The following is a 26,159-nucleotide window of genomic DNA, read 5'->3' on the forward strand; positions in this document are numbered from 1 at the left end:
GGCTTGAACTGTAAGTTTACTACAAATTATAATAGGGCATAACTTAAAACAATCTCCCTTTTTTTATCTCTCATACAGAAATACATGCATACATCAATAAAACTACGTAACAGTGCTAACAGAAACTTTTTATATGAAGTTTACCTTCCTGAAGATATATTATGCAATGTAAAATCTAATTATTATTTTATGCTCGACCATGCTGAAATGTAGTAATTATACTGGTAGCAGTCCTTTAATGCATGTCATTAAAGTACACCTATTCATTAAAGTTCAGGTTTTCGATTATTCTCGGATATGCAATCGAAAGACAATGAGGGAAACGTCATGGAGGCTGGAAATCCAATACTGTCGCAGAAGGTTATGTTCTGTTACTATAATAATTAGCGTTAACTGTAAATAATATTCAAATAAATTCAATTTGTCATCTCGTTTTTCAATTCAAAATCAATTTCCAGGTTATATCAAAATTAGTTCATGTTATTCTCTACATTACATCAAGGTCAATGACATTATTGTTCCTCGGAAAAAATCAATACTTTCGTGTCTGCGCACATCTCACAATTTACGAGCTACGCACAAGGTCACTTCCGATCTTCAGTCAGATACAAATAAAATGAATACTTCTGAATAATTTCAAGTTAGAAATATGGTCGAGCATAAAAAGTCGTATGAAACTTGCCTATAATGGTAATTAAGACGCTCGTATGACAATTATGAAACCACGTCTTAATTACTATCATTATAGGCTCGTTGAATAATGTACTATTATTTAATCAAGTATTTACACATTATATCGGAATCATTTTTCTTTTTTCTGCATTGTTGTGCAGTATGTTATTTCTCCAAGTAGGCTAGCGACCTGAACACCTGTAGACTTCTAACACATGAGTACAGGCTGTTACAAAAGAAACATTACAGTGCTTCCATTCCTCAAATGAGGTATAGAAATCCTTATAAATTAAAATAAAATAAATATTACAGTTCAGACACATGGTCTGAAGACATTAATTCATCAATTTAAGCACAGAAACTTAATCAGAAACAAAGCAAAAAAGATCTTTTGAATTCAATATTTTCTAACGTTAATAGAAAAAAAAAAGAGTTAACACAAGTTTCGGGGGACACTGCTCCCCATGCTCTCCCCATAACTTCGCCTATGGTTTCGTCTTAAAAGCTTCAGTGCTGATGTAAGTTCAATGTAATATAATAAAATTAAATTAAAAAATAGAAATACGCTTATTTGTGTGAAATGACGATTTACTTTATATAAAACAAGAAGTATATTCGCATATATATTGTTTGGTAAACTATGAAAACAAAACAAGTAAATCAAATAATGAAGTAGCGAAATTGTTATAGACTGGTGACCAGCTGGTGACATACTGAATGTGTGATTGGCAACACTGCCGGGAAGTGCCCAAGTTATCCAATTATCGACTCCCATAAACATCGATGTACTGGAGTGAGGAAGAATTTGACGTTTAACAATGAATGTTTGTGTGATTTTTGCATACTAAGTTTATTGCATTAAAAGAGAAAATGTCAGGGATAGGAAATGTATTTTACCCTCGTCCACGAAGTAGTTCGAAATTGTCAACCCGAATCGATGCTGATGGAAAAGAAGTTGAGGTAATTTGAAAAACTAACCTAAAATACGAAGTTCCAGAAAGTTGGCATTTTCATAATGTAGAGCCTAAATATTTAATCTGTTTAAGTTATGTGAAAAATGGGGGACTACGTATTGCACGTTGTATGTATAGAATACAGTAAACAGACAGGGGCATCTTCAGACAACACATATTTTAGTGTGACTGATGGTGTAACCAAACCTAACCTGTGACCGATTCGTATATGGAATGTGTATAAGTGGAGGGATCAAGCGGAGTACGAAGGGAACCATCTCAGCGCTAGTTTAGCCTAATATTCTTACAGAACATACAACTCGCACAGAGAAAAAGAACACTGATGATTTGCAGGCAAAATGGTCGTTCGGCTTTCCTCACAATGTCACCAAAACTACACAGATTCTTATTTAGATTGGTGCTGTATTAACTCCGTGGTATAGAGAATTCCATGTTAAGAAAAAAAAAACATTGAGTATATGGGGCTATTCCTTCAAATGACCAGTTGCCATAGAAACGTCTACCTACCACATAGCTTCTACAATATACTAGACAATGCTTTTTTCTTAACGTGGAATGCTCTAGGCAATCCTATACAAGGTCCCGTACTTACGTAGCACTTCTTCCATATACAAGAACAATAGCCTCGCCGTTTGTGATGCGCATGCACAGGATAATTTTTAGTGAAAATGCGATGGTTCAGAAAATATAAGGTTTGGTAAATTGATAGCAGACATGTCCATGCATTTCTGCCAGTTTAGCTTTAAATAATACAGCGCTATTCTTCAGAATACTGCTTGTACAAAAACTGTGCAAAGTAAAAATAAATAAAACATGTTTTTTATTGATGCCACTAGAATAGATAAATAAATCAGTACAATAAGGTTAAAAAAGAATTGGCCGGCGACAAATGTCTAAGTTCCAGAAACAGAACAGTGTGCATGCCCTTCTCCTTGAAGCTCCAGGTCATTTAAACTACCAAGAGCCGGCCCATTCTTTTTGAACCCAATTGTACATAAAAAAGATAAGTCCCCTAGACCAAAATTCAATAAAGCATTCTTAATGGAACGATATGTACTTACACAGTATTCTGAAGTCGTTTCTAATACAGAAAATTATATTGATGTTTGTTCTTTGGTCCAGGGAAATATATTTGACTGCAGTGAAGATGTTATTTATTGAATTTGTGCCGCAAATTGTTGACTGATTCTGAGCAGAGAGTGTATGTGGCCTGGACCATGTTCAGGTTCATCACAGGTGGCGAGACTTCTGTTCTTGTGTGTGCAAGAAATACGAAAGTACAGGATCCCTGTTCTGTAGGAGTCCATCTAGCATTGGCGACAGGAATATAATATTTGATGACATGGGCCAAGTCCGAGGATTCGCATGGAGTTACCTGATATTCGCTTTACAGTTGGGAAAAACCTCGGACAAAAGCCAACCAGTCCAAGTGATTCGAACCCACTCCTGAACTCCTCAGATCAACAGGTAAATGTGCTAATGCTTGAGCTACGTTTGTAACCTCACCTAACCTAGGCCTAGTTTAGGTTAGCTTGGTGAGGAAGAGAGAGCGATTTTTCCTCGGAAATTACTAGAACATGAAGTAAAAATACTATTTTAAGAGTTCAGACCAAGCAGGAAGATGTTCTGAAGAGGAAACTTCGGAGTGAGAGCTCTAACTTCAGCTCCTTAATAGTGCTTTGCAGCATGTACAATTCACTTCAAATGTTTCATGATTTCACGAGAATATGAGTAACTCTGTGATCAGTTACTTTGCTTGGTCAGAGTGCCATACTGTGGCACTCATATGTGCACACATATCACACATATACACAGTATATGTGTGCACTCTTATATGTGCACACATACACACAGTATATGGCTAGACATTACAAACTTTTCTTCTTACACTTCTCTTTCTATAAAGTCAAATAACCACCAGCGTAGCTCAGGCGATAGCATGTTGGCCTGCGGATTCAGAGCTGCACTTGAGTGTGGGTTCGATTCCTGCTTGAGCTGAGTACCTGATTGTGTTTTTTCCGAGGTTTTCCTCAACCGTAAGGTGAATGTCGAGTAATCTATGACGAATCTTCGGCCTCGTCTCGCCAAATACCATCAAAGCTAAATAACCTAGTAGTTGATACAGCATCGTTAAATAACCAAGTTAAAAAAAAAAAGGTAAATATCTATACATACTGGTTCTGTTCTTTCGAGAAGAATACATTTTTGATTTTTGCCCCAAAAATAAAAACACTAAGGAAAAATGAGTGGAAAACATTAAAATTTTAAATAACTTAAATAAAAATATCTATAAACTCCCAACTTTCGGAAGTAAATTCAAAACACAAAAAAATTCGCAAAAACAAAAAAACTTTAAATAGGCAACTTCAAAGTTACATTTCAATTTATAATAACGATCAATTTAACGTTCCTAAGCTAATATAGTCTAACCTAAACTAAAGTATGTCAACGACGAAACAGTTCAGTAAATAACAAACTACGATCACTTACCTCACATTAATGAAGACGTGAATGCATTTCTCCCACTTCCATGAAAAAGCAATGCAGAGTCATTCCACGTCAAATCGCACAGCAATAAAACACGACCTTCTCAGAAGTGGTCGAATTTTTTTTCATGAATTCCAGACATCAAATAAGGAGACCAGTATTGTTTTATTTTCAAAATTATTAATTATTTGTGTAGTTATGACTATTCGAAGTTACGCAAATTATGCGCGCACTGTTACATAAACTCACTTAGAACTCTGTGTCTACATATAATTGAGATTTGCGGTTTGACGCATTTGAAAGACTAAATACAACACTTTTTATTACTTTAGGCCTATCACAAATAAATTTAAAATTTGGCCTATTTTTTTAATCATTTCTTTTTCAAAGCAGAATTAATATATTAAATGGCCAAGTTAAAAATCTGAAAAAATATAGACTTGTTCACTGATGTATTATCTGTAAATTACTGCATTTATAAATATGGGATTGGCACCCATACATTTGTAACAATTTATTTTCCGGAGGCATACACGTGCTCGCGATGCCCAGCTAATGAACTGCTTGCAGCCATAGGCTAGAAGGCTGCCCGGGGAAAGTTTCACGAAATCCCCCGTTGCATCTGATGTCACCATACTAATCATCAAATGATTAATACCTTAAGGAACAGTAAATATCTTATCTAAAGTTATTTTATTATTGTCAGCTCAGCTAAGAGGGGAAGCCCTTCACAGTGCTGTATGTTTGTACTGTAATATAGCTAAGTGTTTGATTATAGCAAGGCTGTGTAAGGCAGTAAACAAATGGCAGGAGACAAAATATAGAAGAGAAAAATAATCAGTTTGGGTTTGAATTTCACGGAGTGACGTGACTTCTATACAACATGAGTGATGGTAAAGATCGCGTAATATATAACAAGTGTTTAAATCCACTTACCTTCCTAATCACGCTTTTAAAAAGAAAAGTACACTAAGACGCTTAAGTCGCGACTAATTGATAAAGCTCAATTTAAAGGAGTCTTTGAATGTGCAAATATGTGATTCATTCCGTAAAAATCAATCAATTTCCGGATAGGTCAGGTGAAATTATATGTGAAGCCGGTAGTTCTTGTGATATTAATAAACATGAATCAAAAGAAAGTGCGAACAGAGAAAGTGATTATCCCAGTTCTTCTTCCAGCAGTTCTATGGATACAGTGCTAGAAATCACTAATATTGAGGAATTAAACAAGAGTTTAATGTCAATAAAATCCCCTATCAAGAAAAGAAAGGTACAACAAAAACGATACCCCCGTGAAAAGTTAAAAAAAATAAAAGGCTCCCTAGCATGTAAAGTTTTTCATGTAGAAGATGCATCGTCATCCCTTCAAAAGTCAGCCATATTTTATTTTTGACGGAATGCAAAGAAATGTACAACCTGAAAATTACATAGTTATTGCAGACTTTTCTCAAAATTATTCATTTGTAATACAAGATTCAATACAAGGTGTGCATTGGAATATATGCCAAGCCACAATACATCCTTTCGTAGTATTTTTCAAAGGAGATACAGAAATTCGTCACAAAAGTATTGTCATCTCAGAAACCATGAAACATGACACCGATCCCTTCACTTTTTTCAATCCGAAGCAATCAATTTCTTAAAGCAAGAATTCAACGATATGAAAAAAATCATCTACTTTTCCAATGGATCAATTTCATAATACAAAAAATAAAATAAAATAAAAAAAAATAAATATAAAAATAATTGCTTACATGAAGACGATTATGGAATTAGTGCCGAATGACACTTCTTTACAACATTGCATGGTAAAGGTCCATGTGATGGCATTGGAGAAACTGTTAAAAGACTTGCCACGAGAGCCAGCCTATACAAGATCCTATAACAACACCAAAAAAAAAAAAAACTGTTTGATTGGTCACAAAAAACATTTCTAACGTGTCATTTATATTTTGTCCATTCAGTAAGCACAAAAACCACACTGAAAATTTGCAGGCCAGATACCATAATCTAAAACCAATAACTGGTACATTAAAATTACATTCTTTCATTCCGTTGTCAAAAACTGAAGATTTAGTAAAACAATTTTCTTTCAAGAAAGAAGGTAGGCGAATGAAAATTTAAAGTGTGAATGAAAAGAAACATTTAAAAAGCATAATGTACAAATATTTGAAGATATCTAGTAAGTAAATTAGCAGCATTTCCTCGAGTGACTGGGTGTAATGTTGCAACATTCAGTCAATCATCCAGCGCCGATAAACCTCCCTGCGCGCTTTAACGCTTCCTGTCCACTGCTGCTGCACCGACCGCTACACATTGTGTCGTAAGTAATTAAATTTCCATTAAACTATTGGAGATCCCATTCTGATTTTTTCTGGAATTATTAAGAATACTTCAGTGCACCTAGTAAGAATTTTTTTAGATTTTTAATAGGGCTATTTCACATTGATATATAACTTTTAAAAATTGAATTATAAAAAAATATTTGTAATAATTATATTAAAATTAGTTAGTAAATATTTAATGAAAGACAGTACTTTAAGCTTTTAAATTCATTTTTCAAAAAAAATTTTAACATCAATATTGTCAGAAATATGACGCTTTAAATGTTGCATTGTGCGACATTTTTAACGAATTTTAACATGTAATATTTTAAAAACATGTGGACTTAGGAGGAAATAAAAATACGCTTGTTGGTTTATTAGACCCATAGAGTTGGTAAAAAAAATATAAACGCAATCAGAAATATGAAGGTCAAAATTTGTATAATTTTGTGTGATTTGATGTGGAATGACTCTGCATGCGTTCATGATGATCTGGATATGCCCGCTTGAACATCAACTCTGCTAAATATCCGACATCCGTAAATAAAACCTCCATACAAACCACCATCATGAGACATAGAACTACACGCTCCTTCCATCATCAGAACTAATCTCAAAGTGGCAGAGACAAAATGAAAACAATCTACATAATATCGAATTAATGTGACATCATCAAACATCGGTTTATACACGTGCTGCTTGCGATAGGATCTTGCACGGACTTGGTTAATAAAAAGCTAAACTAACCAAACCTAACCTTCGTATATGCAAGATGTGTAACCAGAGCACGAAAGGAACTGCTTTATTTGATCTGGAATGTATAAAATAAATTCACGTAAGGATCACACCAGCACTACATGAGAGTTCAGTGCATACACAAGAGCCAAATGGTTCCTGTCGTGTTATAGACATCAAACACAAAATGGCTGACCACCCACTTCCAATTGGCCAGTATCTGTAAGTATGTAAATATAATAAATCTAAACTATGATTGTTTTCCGCTCACTTTCTCTAAGTGTTTCCACATTAGGAATAATAATCAGAAGGTTTTAAAATATCAATTTCATATAAAACCAAAACCAGTACTTACAGATAATTACCAGAACAAATTTTTTAAAAGTCTAGTACGTTTGAGATGGCTTTTTAAGACCTTGCAATTAAGATTAGGTTTGCTATCTTCTATACTTTCACAAAAGAAAAAAAGAAAGAGTAAGCACGTGAACCGAGATTTATACTAGGAGGCTAATAAATAGATAGACATCTGATAACATTTTGCACTGGTGTGTAATTTTGGGTATGGTTGTGACAATCATGGGGCTTGGGTGAAAATACTCATCCATGGCCAAATGTCTTCCTGTCTGAGTACATCTCCAATAAATTAAATGTATCTAACATTTAATGAATTTCTGATCTGGCATTTAATGTTTTTTGTGTGTGTAGAAATAGATCACATAAAATTATAGAGAAAATTAAGTTAAAATTCAGAGTCTTGAATGTGTCAAAAGAAATAAAACTGATTTGGGAACAATTTTTAATTTTAATAATTTTTTCTTGGAGAGGAGGTATAAGTTCATGAGGGAAATGGCTATGAGTTATGAGCATCAGATTAGTCTTTGAAACACAAGTAATGAACTATAAAAGCAATATTCTCACCTTTTCGAGTATGGACTTGCTAAGTACTAGTATTTTCAAGATTAGACCGATATTATATTTCCTACTAGAGAAGCAAATTTTCTGAGATGACAATAACATTCATATATATTCTTTGCTTTTAGAAACATGGTTTACAGGTGAAATGTAAAGATAAGCCAAGAGAAGAACATTGAAATATCGTAGGAAAGTTTGTTAAAATAGTGAAAATGATTGAGTAAGGAAGCTGTGTATAAAATTTGACGTTCTAATGATGCTGAATGAATTATTAGGTTGAAGTGCGAGAAGATGAGGAACAGAAAATCAAATTGCAAGAAATAGTGGATTTACTTGTTGCAGCTGGTTACTTCAGAGCACGCATAAAGGGACTTTCTCCTTTTGACAAGGTAATTTTAAATTTTTGGCATTATAATAATATCACTTAGGACTAAGCTTAATAATGATTTCAAATTACACATAGTGTAGGAATTTAATGGAACATAATTATTATGTGCTTCTCTGCATTAAAGTGCTGAAACAGTAAATAAATGAGCTGGTATTCCATAAAATTGCCATGCTCCCGAGATATGCCTAATTGGGATTGTCCAGATTTTTGGTTCCAAAAGGTATTCCACTTGAAGTATGTATGTATATATATATATATATAATAATCATTATTATTATTATTATTATTATTATTATTATTATTATTATTATTATTATTATCATTATTGAATTTCCAAGTTCATAGAACCCTATTTTACCCGAAAGTATATTAGGGCTGTAATTAAATCATACATATTATAGCCCTGTACAAATAGTTACATAAAATATGCGTGTGTGTGCGTGCATGCGTGTGACAAAATCCCTATTTTGAGGGGATAAAAAAAATATACCTGCTAAGAGAATTGTATTATGTTTTTTACTTCTTCCGAAATAAAAATTTATGTGCATAATATGATATATCGTTTTTATTGTTTTTAAAGCAGGACTACTTGTCTTGATTAGGTACTAATGAGTTCACCCATGCATTGTCAATCACAATCTTATTTATTTCCCACTGTAGTACAGGCCATTAAAAAAGTGGCATAGACAAATAACAGTTCACTTAGTAGTGATTCAGCTCCTCATCTTTTGACAATAGTGCCTTGTGACGTAATACTTTATGGATAAAATTTATTGGCTTACTTTGTAAAAGTGCTAGAAGTATTGATTGCTGTAAATATAGTATGACACTTCGTGTAAAATTTCTTTGTAATATGTATATATTCTCTGCTGTTCTGATGTGTACGCCTAAACTTCACTTCACTAAATGGAAGTCAGCTGAATGTGAATTATTTAACCTTGACCTCCCTTCAGTCTGTGTTATCTGTCCATACTATGCAACTCAAAACTTCCCGTACTCAATCCAGAGGAAATGTGCATATTATTTTTCTTTCAGTATTGTTATGGAGTATTTAGATGCTGAATAAGAAATTGGGAATCTGGAAATTCTTCCTACAAATTTTTATTATTGTAAGATTGTCCTTTTATTTAGTCCACTCTCTGTGTTATCATTTTTACCCCTTCCAATCCGAGATTTCTGTGCAGTTGAATACATTCATTGAAATAAATCTTTAAACAACTAGGAAAATTCTAATTTCATAAGTTTTTACATTATACAGTACATCCTTACAGAGTTAGCTACTGATTAAACAGTACGATTAGTTTTTGTTTCTGCCGGAGTGTTTTGCCTATGGGCAAGCGTGCCTCGTTAGCCGGTTAGCCAGTTAGCAGGGCCTCGGTGATTAGCGGGAGGGTAAAACAATAAAACAAACCAACCACACAACAATACACAAATTTACGCCAGTCATTAGCTGGTTAGCCAGTTAGCCGGGTCTCAGCGATTAGCGAGAAGGTAAAACAATAAAACAAACCAACCATACAACAATACACAAACTTAACACCTCATTACTTACTAAATTATCAACTGAGGTGTTGAAACTGCCCGCCTTCATTCTCCATACATTTTTTACATCTCTTTAGGAAATTATTCATCAGTCTCTGTAGTTCATTTTGAGAAATACAGACAATTTCCTGACTAATATTATCTTTGAGTTCTTGCATGGTGTGCGGGTTCGTCTTGTACACGAGATTTTTTAACTTACCCCAAAGATAATAATTGCAGGCTGTTAAATTGGGGGACCAAGGAGGCCATAAATCCCTACTCTCTCTTGTGTAAACACATTTGAATTTCTCTCATGGAAATATTCGCAGTATTCGCAGTAGTGGCGTGTCCTTTTGAAAAAATGCATGCTTACACTCCCTATCAGTTAATTCTCTGAAAAAAGGAGTTAGTATGGTATTCACATAAGTAACAGAATCAACTGTATTCTAAAAAAAAATAGCCCTATGATTCTTTCATCACTGATGACTCACTATACACTGATTTTGAAGGAGCACTTCATGTACGGAGTCAGGTTTATTAGTACTACAGTAACGATTGTTTTGAGTACACACATAACTATGGAGGTGGAACCGGCCTCGTCCGAGAAGAATATTAAATGTCGGTCTATTTGTCCATTGTACACATTTTCCAGAGTCCACTCACAAAATGTGTGCCTACATGCAGGATCACCTGGCTGAAGAGCATGTGCCACAGTTATTTTGTATTGCTTGAACTGCATTAATTTAGTAGCCTTTTACACAGACCTGTATGATATTCCCACTTGTTGTGCAAGATGATGAAAAGATTTTATAGTAGAATTTTCTAAACAATTACGAATGTCATATAATCTTTCTTCGGTGAGAACCCTACGCTACTTCCAGTTTCCTGAAATTTATTATAAAGATTATGGACTGTTTTATGATATGGAATCTTTCTTGAAACCGTCTTCGAACTTTACAGGCTGACTGAGTTAACACATATGAATCATAAATAAAGACATGCTGTGCCATTGTGAACTCACGAGGCATAATACACTTTATGTATACTGTCGAATTAAGAAACGAACAACATAACACACACCCAGGAATAGCTGTGCTATGACTGCGACAGTCAGCAAGTAGGCTTGCTACTCCCTCCATTGTGCGGCAAACGAGGGAGGGGGGGGGGCTCGCTTAATAGGAAAAACCCCACACCCCTGGGGAAAGCATAACAGATCGCACTCTATATTGAGGATGGCGACAAATTGTCTCTTCTTGTAATATCTCTTAACAGCCTTACGTGTTGTTTTTCATTGTGTAGGTTGTTGGCGGTATGACATGGTGCATTGAAACATGCAACTTCGATGTTGATGTGGACCTTCTGTTTCAAGAAAATCTTACAATTGGACAAAAAATGTACGTAATTCCTGTTTTTGCAATATTGTATTCTTAATTTTTAAATTTCTCGAAATAATATAAATAGCTACATGGACTATTCAATAACTAAAGAAAATTGTGACTATTTAATAATAATAGAGGTACTGTATAACATGCATTTATCTCTCTACTTATTGAATGACTGAAGACATATGACCGTCTAATTATAATAATAATATACAATATGCATTTTCCTTATTATTTATGTAATGACTAAGGAGAGAAATGAGTGTTTACTAATAAATAGCGGTATAATAAAATGCATTTGTCTATTTATTGAATTACTTAGCTAGACAAGTCATTATGTAATAGTAAAAGAGATACAGCATGTATTTTTCTTATCATTTATTGATAACTAATTGGATAACTAATGTACTATACTTCTTTTCATGCAGCTTAGTTCATGGATATCGCGGATTGTTAGCTGCTTAGAACAACACGAGCCATTTTAGCTTAAGCAGTGATGCTTATCAAAGTTGTAATGTTGAGACTCGGTCACTGTTAGTTATGATAAATTAAATATTACATGCAATCGAACAAAATATTGTAGCCACGAAGAAGATGAGATGTATGAACTAAGTTGCATGAAAAGTGTTATAATAATAGAGAGATGATGTGTGTTTGTCTTTTCATTTGTTGAATGACCTAATGCAGGTATGTCAAGGGCAGGCATTTCTAGCCTCCTTCTTCTTCTCCTCCTCCTCCTCCTCCTCCTCCTCCTTCTCCTCTTTCTCCTCCTTCTCCTTCTCCTCCTCCTTCTTCTCCTCCTCCTCCTTCTCCTTCTTCTTCTCCTCCCTTTCCTCCTCCTCCTCCTCCTTCTTCTTCTTCTTCTTCTTCTTCTTCTTCTTCTTCTTCTTCTTCTTCTTCTTCTTCAATATGGGCATATACAAACTGTAGATGAATTTGTCTCAGAACATGGGCCACCACATTGCAAATTAAGTTTTTTGTTTTCGTTGTTTTGATGCAAAGAAATATAAAATTGTAAAATTCTTTTCGGAAGGAAAAGTTACATTTGTTCAGATCAAATTTCTGCACATTTAAAGAACAAAACTAAAATTCTTTCAGTAATTTATTATCATAATACACTGCTGTCTTAAATTGACTGAGCATATTGGGAATTAAATCAATCAATCTTCTTAATGTATCCAGCTGTTTGCTGACAACATAAAGTCCACTATAGTCCACTGTAGTCTATTCAGTTGTTGATTTTCACGAGAAATGAGATGTATTTGGGAATTAAATCAATGGTTTTTCCAAAACACGCTACGAAATTTTTCATATAAAACAATTTTTATCTCGAAAAGAAAGCAGAAACGGGCAAAATTATATTTCACCTTTTTGTTTGAAATATCCCAAAGAATAACCCCCTGGAATTAATGACATTACTTACGGTTCATCCTCTTTCTTAAAGGATTTATGGTAACTAAGTTGTAAACAGCCCTTGTTATGAGCAATTCATTTTACTGTGATCTGAATTCATCTTGCTTTTTAATGCTGGTTATCGTAAGTAGGAAGATAATACTAGAGATTAGTACAGTGCACGAATGACTGCCATGTCTACATCTGCAATCTAGAAAATTAAAGTTTATATCGTCGTTCCTGCACTAACTCCTAAGTTATGTGCAAAATATATAATTTTTCAGTAGGAAGAAAAAACACATTTATTCATTCTATGGCAGTGGTACATGGGAGATTATTCTCACATTTTATAAAGAAAGATATATAATTGCATATAGGAGATTTTATTATTTGCTGTATCACTATTTAAGTTATTTAATAGAATAAAAATCTGAAAATCTATAAATATGTCACATAGAAGTTATTGCAGGAACAACGACGATATTATATTTAGGTGCAGAATAAATGATTGTATTTTTGTGTATCTTTTTAATAACAGTTTAAGAAATTAAGACTGTAACACACAACCTGATAAAGGACCTGAATTATTGCAAAACGTGACTTCATTATTTCTTATTCCACAGTGCTCTGACAGAAAAAATTGTGGCTGTCCTGCCAGAAATGAAGTGTCCCCACCGCATCGAGCCACATCAGATACAGGGACTCGATTTTATTCATATATTTCCAGTCATACAAGTGAGTATCAAATTAAAATACTTTTTCTACTACTGTAGCAGTTTTACCAAACAGTGGATTCAAACAATCATCATGTGTATTCTCGGTTTAAGTAATGATAAATGTTTTATCTGTTCTTTGGTCTACTAACTTTAATAAGTTAAATTATAAATTGCCAATCTGAAAGAAAAGACGACCAGAAAAACCATTCAAGAAACTTTTTAGATAAAAATCAAAACTAACCAACCCAATTATGGTCTAAATTCGTGACTGGATGATTATCATCATCATCATCATCATCATCATCATCATCATCATTATTATTATTATTATTATTATTATTATTATTATTATTATTATTATTCCGTGCTTCCCAAAAATTGTGATTCAATTTTTTTAATTCTTAGAAAAAACATGCATTGTTAATATGAATCATCACTGAAATTAAAATAGAAGTACTGCCAGTATTTATAACTGTGTTTACATGGAAATTACTAATTTCTTTATACAATATTATTATTTCAGATAATGCACCTAAACACTTCAAATTTAATTTGAACCTTCATCATTTTAAAAGTCTAGGCATAAAACTCTATACAATTGCAAATGCTTCGTTAAAGTATTTTTATTGATGACTGGTATTTAAACTTAACAACCTAAATAGTGACTTCATTCACAGAGCACTTATGAATTAAGTTTTTTTTTTTTAAATCACTCTCTCCTTGACAACCACACATTAGCAACAATAAAATTTGATACATTCTTTCATTTATAACTTATTCACAAACAACACATTACAAAGGAAAGGCTACAATTTAAAATCAAATTTAGATACCAATGGCTGCGATCAGCGTCCACAAAAAGGGATATTCAAGGAAGGAAGTTGATGACCAAAGCAACCCAGGCTAAACGGGAGGGAATCGAAGACAGAAATGTTGTAGGAGAGAATTGGGGTGAGGGGAGATGAGAAGCAGTTGGTTTGAAGATGAGAGCCTGATCTGGGGCTGCGTAGGTGCTCCTTTTACAGTATTAGGAGTCATGGCTCTGCCCCGTCACGTGACTAATGATGCCACGTGGACACGGGCCAATGGGAAGGAAGCATTTCCCCCACTTTTAAGATGAGTGCCTCTGCCTGTGCCTTGCTGCTATCTGGTGGGCATTAGGGAAAACTCTCCCAGGGCTTTGGCCACATAGTCAGCAGACCATTAATCGCCGTGATTCACCCCTCAGAAAGTTGCTAAGGCAGGGGAATGTGGTGCATTCGGTGGTAAAACGAGGGGAGAAAACAGGAGGGAGAAGGCTGGTAGTGCAATACTTTGGCCTAGTTTAACTCGAAAATATGAAATCTACGGAGAAATCTCACAGACACAAGAAAAATTATATATACACAACATGTGGTTCACTGATGCTTTCATTAATAAAATGGTTTGTAAAGCATTTGTCTTGTATTTGTTGTTAATTTCCTTTTGTTCTGCACACTACATTTTCCATTCTCTTTATTTTCAAATGGCTGTAGCTTCTTAAATATTAAGAATAAAACTCATATTCACATGACATTTTGTGCTCAAAACAATTATAGAATTGGATCCATAAATGCTATTAACCATCATGACTCACTCAGTATATTTAAATTAATGCAAGAAACTATCATTCCGGGAAAAAACAAAACAAAACAAAACAAAAAAACATTCACACTCAGAAGATGGAGAAGTAGAGGAAGGCCAACTCTTAGATGGTACAAAGAGTATCTTGGTACGTTTAATCGAAGGTCCCAGGTTCGATGCCCGGCCTCGGAACAATTTTTCCCTCGAAATTATTCAAATCAACTTTACTGGGAGTTATACCTGAAAACTTGATTTGCAACTAACAACATTTCTAAATTTATTGGTTTCTGGGCTTGTCAGTCAATATGTTTTTGTAGGCAGAGAATGACTTCTCTACATTGCAAGAAGTTATGGGTGCGAACATAAATAAACCTCTTTCTGTTATTTAGTTTTTTTTTCTTTTTCTTCTTCTATCCTGATTCCTGAAGCTACAATGAGGGATATAAAAATCGAGGAACTGAGGTGTCCACTCAAAACCATTAAAACATGCATTTAAACTGAATATAATGTATATTATATGCATGATTAAGATAAAAAATGGCTTAAATATGCAATATGCATGTTTTTATCCCTGAAAAGGGGCAAAACATGCAAATATGCACAGAAAAAGTACACATATTTGGAACCGGAAAGTAATGAAATGGATAAGTACTAAGTTTGAGCTATGTCATGTGTTCCTATAAAAACATGCATTTGCATGGAATTCTCGTCTCTAGTAATAAGCAAACATGTATGAACTAAAAAATACTTGCAATTAAAAAACAAAGCGAAATTGTCTACTGTATATATTTACAAGAACGTTTTTGCTTCCTTTTAGGTTCTCTATCCATTTTCCAAAGGTTTTCCACATATTATTAACACTCTGTATAGTGAAGGGAGCATTTAAGGGGTAAAGAGATCAGCTTTTGTAAATGAAGATCATTGTGACTGTTTCTGTGTTAAGTGATAATTACATGTTTAAATTTTATTATCATTAACAAATACATATTAAGTGCAGGTAATACTACATTTCCCTGATAATAAATCTCTAATGTAGCATTTACTTCACTTTGTTATTTTTTCAGTGGCTCGTGAAGAGATCAGTAGAAACCAGAGAAGAGATGGGGGATTTTGTTAGGTCGTTTGCAGTTAGCCAGTTTCATAAACTTTGTCCACTTCCTGAAGAGCAAGCAGTGCTAGCGCAACAAGAAAGCATTCTAAGGAATATCCGTACAATCAAGGCAAGTGTTGCTAGTGGTTTGTATCATTACTTTACCTTCATCATAAAATTTCCTTGTACTTTTGCATAGGTAAATCATATGCAAACTTCTTTGTAGGATGTTTATCGACCACAGCGTCGCTTTCGCCGAAAAGATGCACCTCCAGAAGAAGAAGAATCACGAGTTCAGAGCACTCTCCTAGAGTATGGGTACAATATTTCAGCAGTTTCCTTATCGGCTACTGCAGAATCTGCTGTGAGTAAGTTTGGTGGCTTTCAGAGCCTTCAGATATGGATTCTGCTGACCTGAAAGCAATAATTCTAGCATGGACATGTTTAAGGCAGAAATTACGGCTTCTGTTTATGATATTCTGTTGAATTTTGACGTGAGTGAGAAATGGCTGGTAGTTTTCACCTTTAACACTTTCTTGACAATTTATTTCATGAGACTTACGGTTATAGTTTTGTTCTGAAGGAAGCTACGTCAAGAGAATTCAGTATTTCTGAATCATAAAGTAATTGAATCTTTTTCCTAAAAGTATTGGTTGCCCTCAATATGGAGATATTGAGAATTCAACTCTAATTTCAACAGAAATGCCAATGTGCTGTAGCACCAGAACACATTAGGAGATTAACACAAATGGATAAAACTGTATCAGTGGAGTTAAATTGATTACTCAGTGTACATAATTTTATAGTGAATTGTTTCATATGAATAACCTTAAAATGCAGGAAGTATCGAACTCTAGAAGTGTGTGAAAGTAAGCATTTTATTTGTGTATTAGAATGTTGCAGGTAAAGATATTGTGTGTTCTAGGGAGATACGAATGAGGAAACAGGGCAACCAATGTCTCCGGAAACACAGGAGACCCAGAGACTGGAAGAGGTAAAACGTTAATTAAGGAATACTATAGAGATGGATGTTGTATTACTTATTAAACTAATGTTTGAGTTGTGTTTGCTTTATTTTGGTGTGAATTAGCTTTGTGTTTCAGTAGTAGTAAGCTGTGTGTTTTCGTGCATGTTTCACAGCAACGAATTGAGATCCTGATGAAGAGCATGGCGCAGATGGGAGAGCAGGAGGTACAATATTTCTTACTTTCTGTAGGATTGCAATAGATTACTCTCAGACATTATTCTACTTCCTCTAGATTAAATATTTCGCAAAGAAAACGCTCGTTACAAAGAATGATATAATTTCTTAATAGTACTTCACTGGCATTATGCAGTACTTCACTGACTTATATTATAAAGAAGTTTCTGGAAAACTATTTATCTTACACTTTTTAGTCATAAAGCAAGAAAAAGAATTTAGATTGTTTCAGAGAAATTCGGTTATATCTCTTAAAGTTGAATTTATTGTCCTCACTGATAAGATGATAGTTGAGGATGATGAGTAGCAGGTGATTTTCACCTTGTTTCTATAGATGACAGGGCACCAAAAGAGGTTATTTGTTAAGAGATAAAATTATAGAAAATTAACCTGAGACTCTTAAATTTATTTTTATACAAAAAATATAAATGTTTATCATATAGTCAACTGTGATTTGGTGCTAAATTTTTTGGGTTTTGCACCTTGTCATAGCTGTACAAACATCCAGTGTTTCAGATCTATCTGTCAAATTCGTTATCAGGTTGAGGTACGGAAAATGAAACATAACTATTTAATCTTCGCCTTTCCTGATGATAGAGCCATTATGTTACTTCGTCAGTTGTTTCTGCAGCTAGGACATGGTGTTTCTAAAACCAAAATTTTCGTACCATTGTACAACGTGAAATTCTTAAACAATACTTAACCGTGTTATTATGAATACTAGTTGATTATCAGTAATCATTTAATGGTTTTAGTCATGTAAAATATCGAAAATTTTGATACCACTGCAATAAATAATGACAAAATTCAGTCCGAATTTTACTTGAGATGGTGGCTGAAGTATTTGGTGTAATATCTCACGTTTTCTGCTATTCTTCTACTTAAAAAGGAATATAAAATATATTTAAAAATAAGTAATGTCCAATTTTGAAGCAGCCATCTTGTAAATGAAATATGGTCTGTATGCTGTATGATAACATTTTTCATATTTTTATTTGTACTTACTATAATTTATATACATTGCTTTCCTTTATTATACTTTGCATGCAATACATTTAATAACTAACATATCTGTGTAATTGGTACATAGTACATAAATGCTCAATTGAAATTGGAAGGCAGTCGGTACCTAGTATCTAGGACATACATAAAATTAGAATATTTAAATCGGACAGGTCTCATAGAACACTGGTTGTTGCATGATCTTGAAGATATTCTACATCTCGCATGTATTTATACTTTTATTTTGCTTATTTAAAAGCATAAAATTAAATCTGTTCAGCATCCAGTTTGATTATTTATTGTACTGGCATTACTTCATGACTCTTCTTAATTATAGTTTCAATTTGAAGTTAGCAGAAGTAAATCACTAGCGTGGTTTATCTCCAAAATATATATTATTAAGGTTATAGTGTAATAAAATTATCGTTAAAACTATTGTTTGCAAGTTCTTATAAATTCAATTATATTTAAATGTTACCAAACTTGGGACACATACAGGGTTGTGGCCGATCTCTGATAACGAATTTGAATGACATGATGTGTGTCAGGAGTCACATGACAGCTGAACTGTGGCGCGAGGTGACAGATCAGTAGTGAGTGATCTCATAGTCAGAGTGCACGGTGATTCACAGCAGAAATTCCCAAGAAAATCGAGCCTTTTTGGGAGGAGTACATTACGGTCCTTTCCAATGCCAAGTACAGTAAGTGAAAATAAAAGAAGCCTGCAATAAACGAGGTTTCGTTATTTCCAAGAAAGGTAAATAAGATTGGTAAAGCTCAAATGGAATTAATTTGTATCATCTCGTGAGGTGCGGCTACTTGTGACGGGGAGTGGATTTGCTTGCTTTTTCCACTTTGTAATTAATCCCATCCGAGCTTTGCTAGTCTTATTAGGTTCACACAAGATGTCTTTCTTGGAAATAATGAAACCATATGTTTTGCAGGCTCCTATGATTTTCACGTAACTATACTTGGCATCAGAAATAGTTGTTATGTACCCCTCCCAAAAAGGCTCGATTTTCTTGGGCATTGCTACTGTGATACACTGCGCACTCTGATTATGAAATCACTCACTACTGGTCTGTCACCTATCGCCACAATTCAGCTGTAGGTGTGATTCCTGACCCACATGACATCATTCAAATTTGTTATCAGAGATCGGAAACAACCCTGTATTACAAAGCACCAGAGAAGTTGTGGTTTAAAATACCAAATATCTCAGTATGCCTATCAATCTGAGTACTGGTACAAATAAAGCAGTATAAGTAGAATTCTAAAATTAAATGTACAGAACATTTAAGTTACCTACAGATAATTATGTCTGAAAATATTGAATCAAGAAACTTCACACATCAGCAGTGATGCAATGGAATACATGTCTCTTATTAAACCATGCAATAATGAGATCCATATAATCTTAATTTTGAGATAGTATTATTTTTAATTTTGTCATGTAATAACATTTATTTTCCATTGTGTTACTTTCACATTATCATAAATATGTAATAAATAAAAACGTTCATTATATTTAATTTAGACTTTTTGTTAAAAAGGAGTATCTGCCCCATTTGTTTGTCAAATTCACCTCTCTCCTCTGAATACTTTTATGACTGGCAGAAAAAACATCAGATTTTCTTTTCCTATGAAGCCAATTCCATGGGGTTCCTTTGCCATACTTTCTGCAAAATAAGCAAACAAGGAAATTTCATAAGTTGACATTAACATCTGAAGTAACAGATAAGACACAGAAAAAATAGCTATAATATCTTGTGTATATGAAATATAGTATCAAACAGTGTTGAATAACTTGCCTTTTAAAAGTCTAATAACATTACTGGATGTTTGCTTTGCAGAGTCGTCTGACTGCAGGTATAGTTGGTAACATTGTCAACTTACAAGCTCAGGAAATTGCTCGTGCAGCTGAACGATATGCAGAACTACAAGCCGAGGTGAGTTTTGTCATATTATTCCTTTGGAAGTTTATGAAATCTGGGTAGTGCAGTTGCTAACTGTAAAGACATACATTTAGGCTGATGTTAAAAAGAAATTATTCCTATGTAGTGTCTTGAATATGAAATGTGTGTACGTATGTCGATTAAATGAGATAAATTAAGACAACATTATCTTCATTTTGATTCTTTGTCACAGCCTTCAATTTCTAACAGTGCTATTCTAAACAAGTTGCAGAAGTTTTGTCTCATTATTAGGATCTTCTACTTCTCCAAAAGATCGGATATCTATCTTCTACTTCCGAGAGGTTCACATTCCAGTAAACTATATCTCATCTTCTTTACAAATTTGTCAGACAGAATCATCATTGTAGAAACCAATCACTTCAAATGCTTTCTGAAATGTACACTTCGGTAACTGAACCATAACTCTTTTGAAAGGTCACCTATTCATATGCGCCAGAGATTTGAAAATACATTGGTTTAGATTTCATTTAGTTTGTTTTCCATTTTCTTTGTTGTTATTCTCCTCTTGTGAAAGGTGGTTCTTATATTAATTTTGCTAATACCAAAGACCAATAAAAGAAATATTTCCTCTAATTTTTGCCAGAATGATTGGTCTATAAAACACCATTTACACTCTCATTTTCTGCAAACTGGTTTGTATATGCAATTTGCGCAAAGGAACTCTTTTGTGGTCACTCTTATTGAAGGGCAGTTGGTTTTATTTTATAAATGCGATATATAAAATTCAACTGACATAAAATACCAATTCTTTTGAGACATACTAAAATGATAGAATTTATTAAAGGTTCATTTTTCTGGTAAAATGACTATGGTGAGTATTATTTATTTTAAATTTGTCTTTGCCTTTTCTTACATTTAAAAGTGTATAAAATATATAAAGACTTGGGACAGTCATTACTCTAATTTTGAAAACAATGGTTTGCAGTAAGCTAGATAAGATTCCTGATAGATTATTCGAAGACCTTTTTTTTTTCTTCTTTTTTTTTTTTTGTGTTTTTTTGTTTGGTTTTTTTTGTTTTTTGTTTTTTTTTTTTTTTTTTTTTTTTTTTGTAATTTAACTTAAATATTTCATCACAAAGTGAACTATTGCCCCATAACGTGATACCATAACAAATCAAACTGTGTAATTGTGCATAGTACACCTGAAGTAAAATATTTTCTTAGCTATATATTGTATATGAACATCCCAGCTTAATCTAAAATCAATACAAATAGCAAGAAACTTTAAAGAAGTATTAACATCAATCTATTCTGTAGCAGCAGTAAACAAAATTTCACAAGTTTTATCCTTATTTAATGACAGATTAATAGTGGAACACCAGTCCTGTAATAGTGTACTATAATTATAAAGCTGTTATTTTATAGTAATTATACAACGAGCCTATAATGATAGTAATTAAGATGCAAGTATGGATATTTATGAAACGAGCGCAAGCAAGTTTCATAATATTCATACGAGCATCTTAATTACCATTATAGGCAAGTTTCATATGACTTTTTATGCTCGACCATATTTATAACTTGAAATTATTCAGATGTATACATTTTATTTGTATCTGACAAGATCAGAAGTGATCTTGATCTAGGTCATGAATTGTGAGATGTGCGCAGACGCGAAAGTATTGATTTTTTTCCGAGGAACAATAATGTCATTGACCTTAATGTAATCCTGTTAAACTTGATATAACCTTGATTATTGAATTCGACATTGAAAAACGAGATGACAAATTGAATTTATTTGAATATTATTTAAAATTAACGCTAATTATTATAGTAACAGAACATAACCTTCTGCGACAGTATTGGATTTCCAGCCTCCGTGACTTTTCGCTAATTCTCTTTCGATTGCATATCCGAGAATAATCGATACTTGCGGTTTTATAACGGTACAAAGCTGACTTGTCATTGGCTGAACACCAGTAAGCTGAGTTGTCATTGGCTGAACACCTGTACTTTAATGAGTAGGTGTACTTTAATGACATGCATTAAAGGACTGCTACCAGGTGTATAATTACTACATTTCGGCATGGTCGAGCATAAAATTTATTAAAGTGTTACAAGAAACCTTTAATCCAAAGTCATCAACAAACAAATAACTATGATTGTTAGTATTTCCAATGTTACATGGTCGATCATTTGTATAAATATTAAAGAGGATTGGCCCCAATATAGAGCCCTAGGGCACTCTAAATTTAACTAATTTACCTTTAGAAAAAGATTCACTTAAGTAAACAATCTGTGTTCCATGTTGTAAATAAGAATCTAAAAGATTACAGCAATATCCTGAAATGCATAAAATGTGAGTTTATTACATAATATCGTGTGATTAATACCAGTATCAGAAGCTTTTTACATATATGATCGAAAACAAACAAGTGAACCCTCTTCTAAATAATTAATAACGTTATCAACTAAATCATACACAGCATCACATGCACTTCAAATATCTGGACATTTGTGCATGTAGTGATGTTTCAAAAATTTTAGAAGATACAGGAACTATAGATATACGTCTGAAGTTTGATTCTATATTCCTGCTACCACCCTTGTGCAATGGTATAACCTTCACATTCTTCAGTTCGACAGGATATCTACCACAACTTATGAATTCGTTAAATAAATGAGGTCTCTGAGATTTTCAGTATTTGTGAGTTTAGACCATATATATCTAAACACTTACTAAGTTTGTTATAGTCATAAAAGTATCCTCAACTTTAATATTTCCAAAAAAAAAATTACATTCAGGTTTGAACATCTTAGTAATTTAATGTACATAATTAAAATTACTATTTGGTATATTCTCACTAATTTGCTTAACATTATTAACAAAGAAATTATTAAAGTTATCACAATTAATATCTGTAGAGATATTGAAAATTTTACTGTTAGTATTGGCCACTTTGTTAACTATATGCTATGTAGCGGTATGTTAATTTTGTGAATTCGAAATAAGATTACCATAATATCTGTAGTGCTCGGGAAAAGTGGCACAAGTCAGAAATGTTAATTTTACATTAGAAGGGAAAAAACTGTCTTCACACTGGTTAATGTCAATTTGATTTTTTTCTGTATGAATTATTCTAATGGGAGAAATTCTTATGTCTCTTTTCCCAAGAGATTAGATGTTCTGTAAATTGTCAATAAACTAATAAAAATTTTTTGTGGAAATTTACTTATGCCACTTTTCCCAAACATTGCAGATATAATAGCTTTGTTTCTTTTATTGCAGTCTTATGTAACTTCTTATAGTAATTATATTCATTTAGAATATTTTGAGAATTAAAATTTTCTTTTAATGGACGTAAATCTTCAATATACCAATGTTTATTTTGTTTTTAGTTGTTACCTTAATAGATTTTAATGGTAGAGCCTGATTAACTGCCTACATATAAAGATTAAAAACAGTTGTAAATTTAAGATCTATGTTTCTATACAATATACATCTCTCCAATTTATTGATTAGATGATAATGGAAGCTTCCTGTGATGGTATTTGCAGGAGAGAGGTAGTGGTTCACCATCGAGCCAGGCGAGGGCGCTGGTGGCCTTGGAGAAGCAGAAAGCAGCCCTAGAAGAGCGGGAGTTGAAGCTGCAGAAGGAGAAGGAGCGGCTGGAGGCAGCAATCCAGCAGGAGAGCGCACAGCTGCATCAAGTGCGAGCTGCCCACAACCAAGTGGACCAGGTGCTCAAGGAGCTGGAGGCTCTGGAGACGGACGAGAACCAGGGGTGTGTACACACTCCCTTCATCTTCTCGCCCAATTTCTGCTCCTCTCCATCTTTCCTTCCATTTCTTTCTCTCTCTTCTTTCTCACTTTCTCCTTTTCCTTCCATTTTCCCTTCCCACTTTTCATCTCTCATTCTCCTTATTTTCTTCCCTTCAACTTTTTTTTCTCTTCCCTCTTACTGTTGTCTTCTCGCTTTCTTCCTTTTTTACTCAATTCCCTTTCCCTATTTTTCTTCCTTTCAGTTCTATTTACTCTTCTTCATTTCACTCTCGCCTCGCTTTCCTTCATTTACTTCTTCCTCATTTAATCACCTTTCCCCTTTTCTTTTTCTTTATGATTTTCTTTATCCTGTACTTGCTTTTGCTATTCTTTTCCCTCTGTAACCTCTTTCCACTTTCTTCTCTCTTGCTCTCTCCTTCCTTCTCATTTATCATCTTACTTACTTACAAATGGCTTCTAAGGAACCCACAGGTTCATTGCCGCCCTCACATAAGCCCGCCATCGGTCCCTACCCTGTGTAAGATTAATCCACTCTCTATCATCATATCCCACCTCCCTCAAATTCATTTTAATATTATCCTCCCATCTACGTCTCGGCCTCCCCAAAGGTCTTTTTCCCTCCGGTCTCCCAACTAAGACTCTATATGCATTTCTGGATTCGCCCATACGTGCTACATGCCCTGCCCAATTCAAATGTCTGGATTTAATGTTCCTAATTATGTCAGATGAATACAATGCGTGCAGTTCTGCATTGTGTAACTTTCTCATCATCCCTCTTAGCCCCAAATATTTTCCTAAGAACCTTATTCTCAAACACCCTTAATCTCTGTTCCTCTCTCAAAGTGAGAGTCCAAGTTTCATAACCATACAGAGCAACGGGTAATATAACTGTTTTATAAATTCTAACTTTCAGATTTTTTGACAGCAGACTAGATGACAAAAGCTTCTCAACCGAATAATAACAAGCATTTTCCATATTTATTCTGCGTTTAATTTCCTCCTGAGTGTCATTTATATTTGTCACTGTTACTCCAAGATATTTGAATTTTTCCACCTTTCCAAAGGATAAATCTCCAATTTTTATGTTTCCATTTCGTACAATATTCTGGTCATGAGACATAATCATATACATTGTCTTTTCAGGACAAAACCTATCGCTTTACTTGCTTCAAGTAAAATTTTCGTGTTTCCCTAATCGTTTGTGGATTTTCTCCTGACATATTCACGTCATCTGCATAGACAAGAAGCTGATATAACCCGTTCAATACCAAACCCTGTCTGTTATCCTGAACTTTCCTAATGGCATATTCTAGAGCAAAGTTAACCTCTTCCCTTACTATTTATTTTACCAGTTTTGTGAAAAAAAAGTGTCATATTTTTTTATTTTCGTAAAGAGGTCATTTAATATTGCAGAATCACTGTACATCATAATAATAATAATCTCTTTCTATTATCTAATATCATTTGAAATATATTAACATTCTATGTAGGCTATTTTAGTTTAATTCTGCTACACAGTTTATTTCAGTGTTTAATTAATAGTTCATAGTATTTTGTTGTTTAATTCGTAAAGAACTCTTGTATACATGTAACTCTCATCTAAATCAAATTGTTGAATTCTTTGTAAGTTCATGCATATGTATATACACTTTTTGCTGGTTGAGTGGAAGAGAAGGCCTTACGGCCTTAACTCTGCCAGCTAAAATAAATTATTATTATTATTATTATTATTATTATTACATCACTAATTTTCTTACATACTTAAAAAATCACTATGAAGTAGGCAGTGGGACTTAAACGAGTTAACTCGGGTTAATAAATTTTGACACATGTTAGCAATCCGAGTTAACTCGGGATAATAAGGGAAGTGGTTAAAAGGTGATAGTGCATCTCCTTGCTTTAGTCCACAGTGAATTGGAAAATCATCATATAGAAACTGGCGTATATGGACTCTGCTGTAAGTTTCACTGAGACACATTTTAATTAATCGAACTAGTTTCTTGAGAATACCAAATTCAATAAGAATATTATATAAAATTTCTCTCTTAACCGAGTCATATG

At 33.7% G+C, this 26,159-nt stretch overlaps 1 protein-coding gene across 3 annotated transcripts in view; it reads left to right on the forward strand.

Moving 5' to 3' along the window:
- The first annotated feature begins 1,412 nt into the window (after window positions 1–1,412).
- Window positions 1,413–26,159, forward strand: part of fidipidine (coiled-coil domain-containing protein 93) — a 38,672-nt gene continuing 13,925 nt past the window's right edge. The window contains exons 1-10 of one of the 3 annotated variants that reach the window (XR_011335874.1): window positions 1,413–1,632; window positions 8,380–8,493; window positions 11,313–11,407; window positions 13,411–13,522; window positions 16,170–16,325; window positions 16,422–16,559; window positions 17,121–17,189; window positions 17,336–17,386; window positions 20,252–20,347; window positions 23,873–24,099. Coding sequence is in view for 2 of the 3 variants with exons in the window: in XM_069845578.1 (XP_069701679.1) it covers window positions 1,543–1,632; window positions 8,380–8,493; window positions 11,313–11,407; window positions 13,411–13,522; window positions 16,170–16,325; window positions 16,422–16,559; window positions 17,121–17,189; window positions 17,336–17,386; window positions 20,252–20,347; window positions 23,873–24,099 (1,148 nt within the window). In the remaining variant the exon portion in view is untranslated. The remainder of the gene's footprint in view (window positions 1,633–8,379; window positions 8,494–11,312; window positions 11,408–13,410; window positions 13,523–16,169; window positions 16,326–16,421; window positions 16,560–17,120; window positions 17,190–17,335; window positions 17,387–20,251; window positions 20,348–23,872; window positions 24,100–26,159) is intronic. The other 2 variants (XM_069845578.1, XM_069845579.1) reach the window with 2 other exon arrangements.

This window comes from Periplaneta americana, chromosome 14, assembly GCF_040183065.1.
Source record: "Periplaneta americana isolate PAMFEO1 chromosome 14, P.americana_PAMFEO1_priV1, whole genome shotgun sequence".
Classification (NCBI taxonomy): domain Eukaryota; kingdom Metazoa; phylum Arthropoda; class Insecta; order Blattodea; family Blattidae; genus Periplaneta; species Periplaneta americana.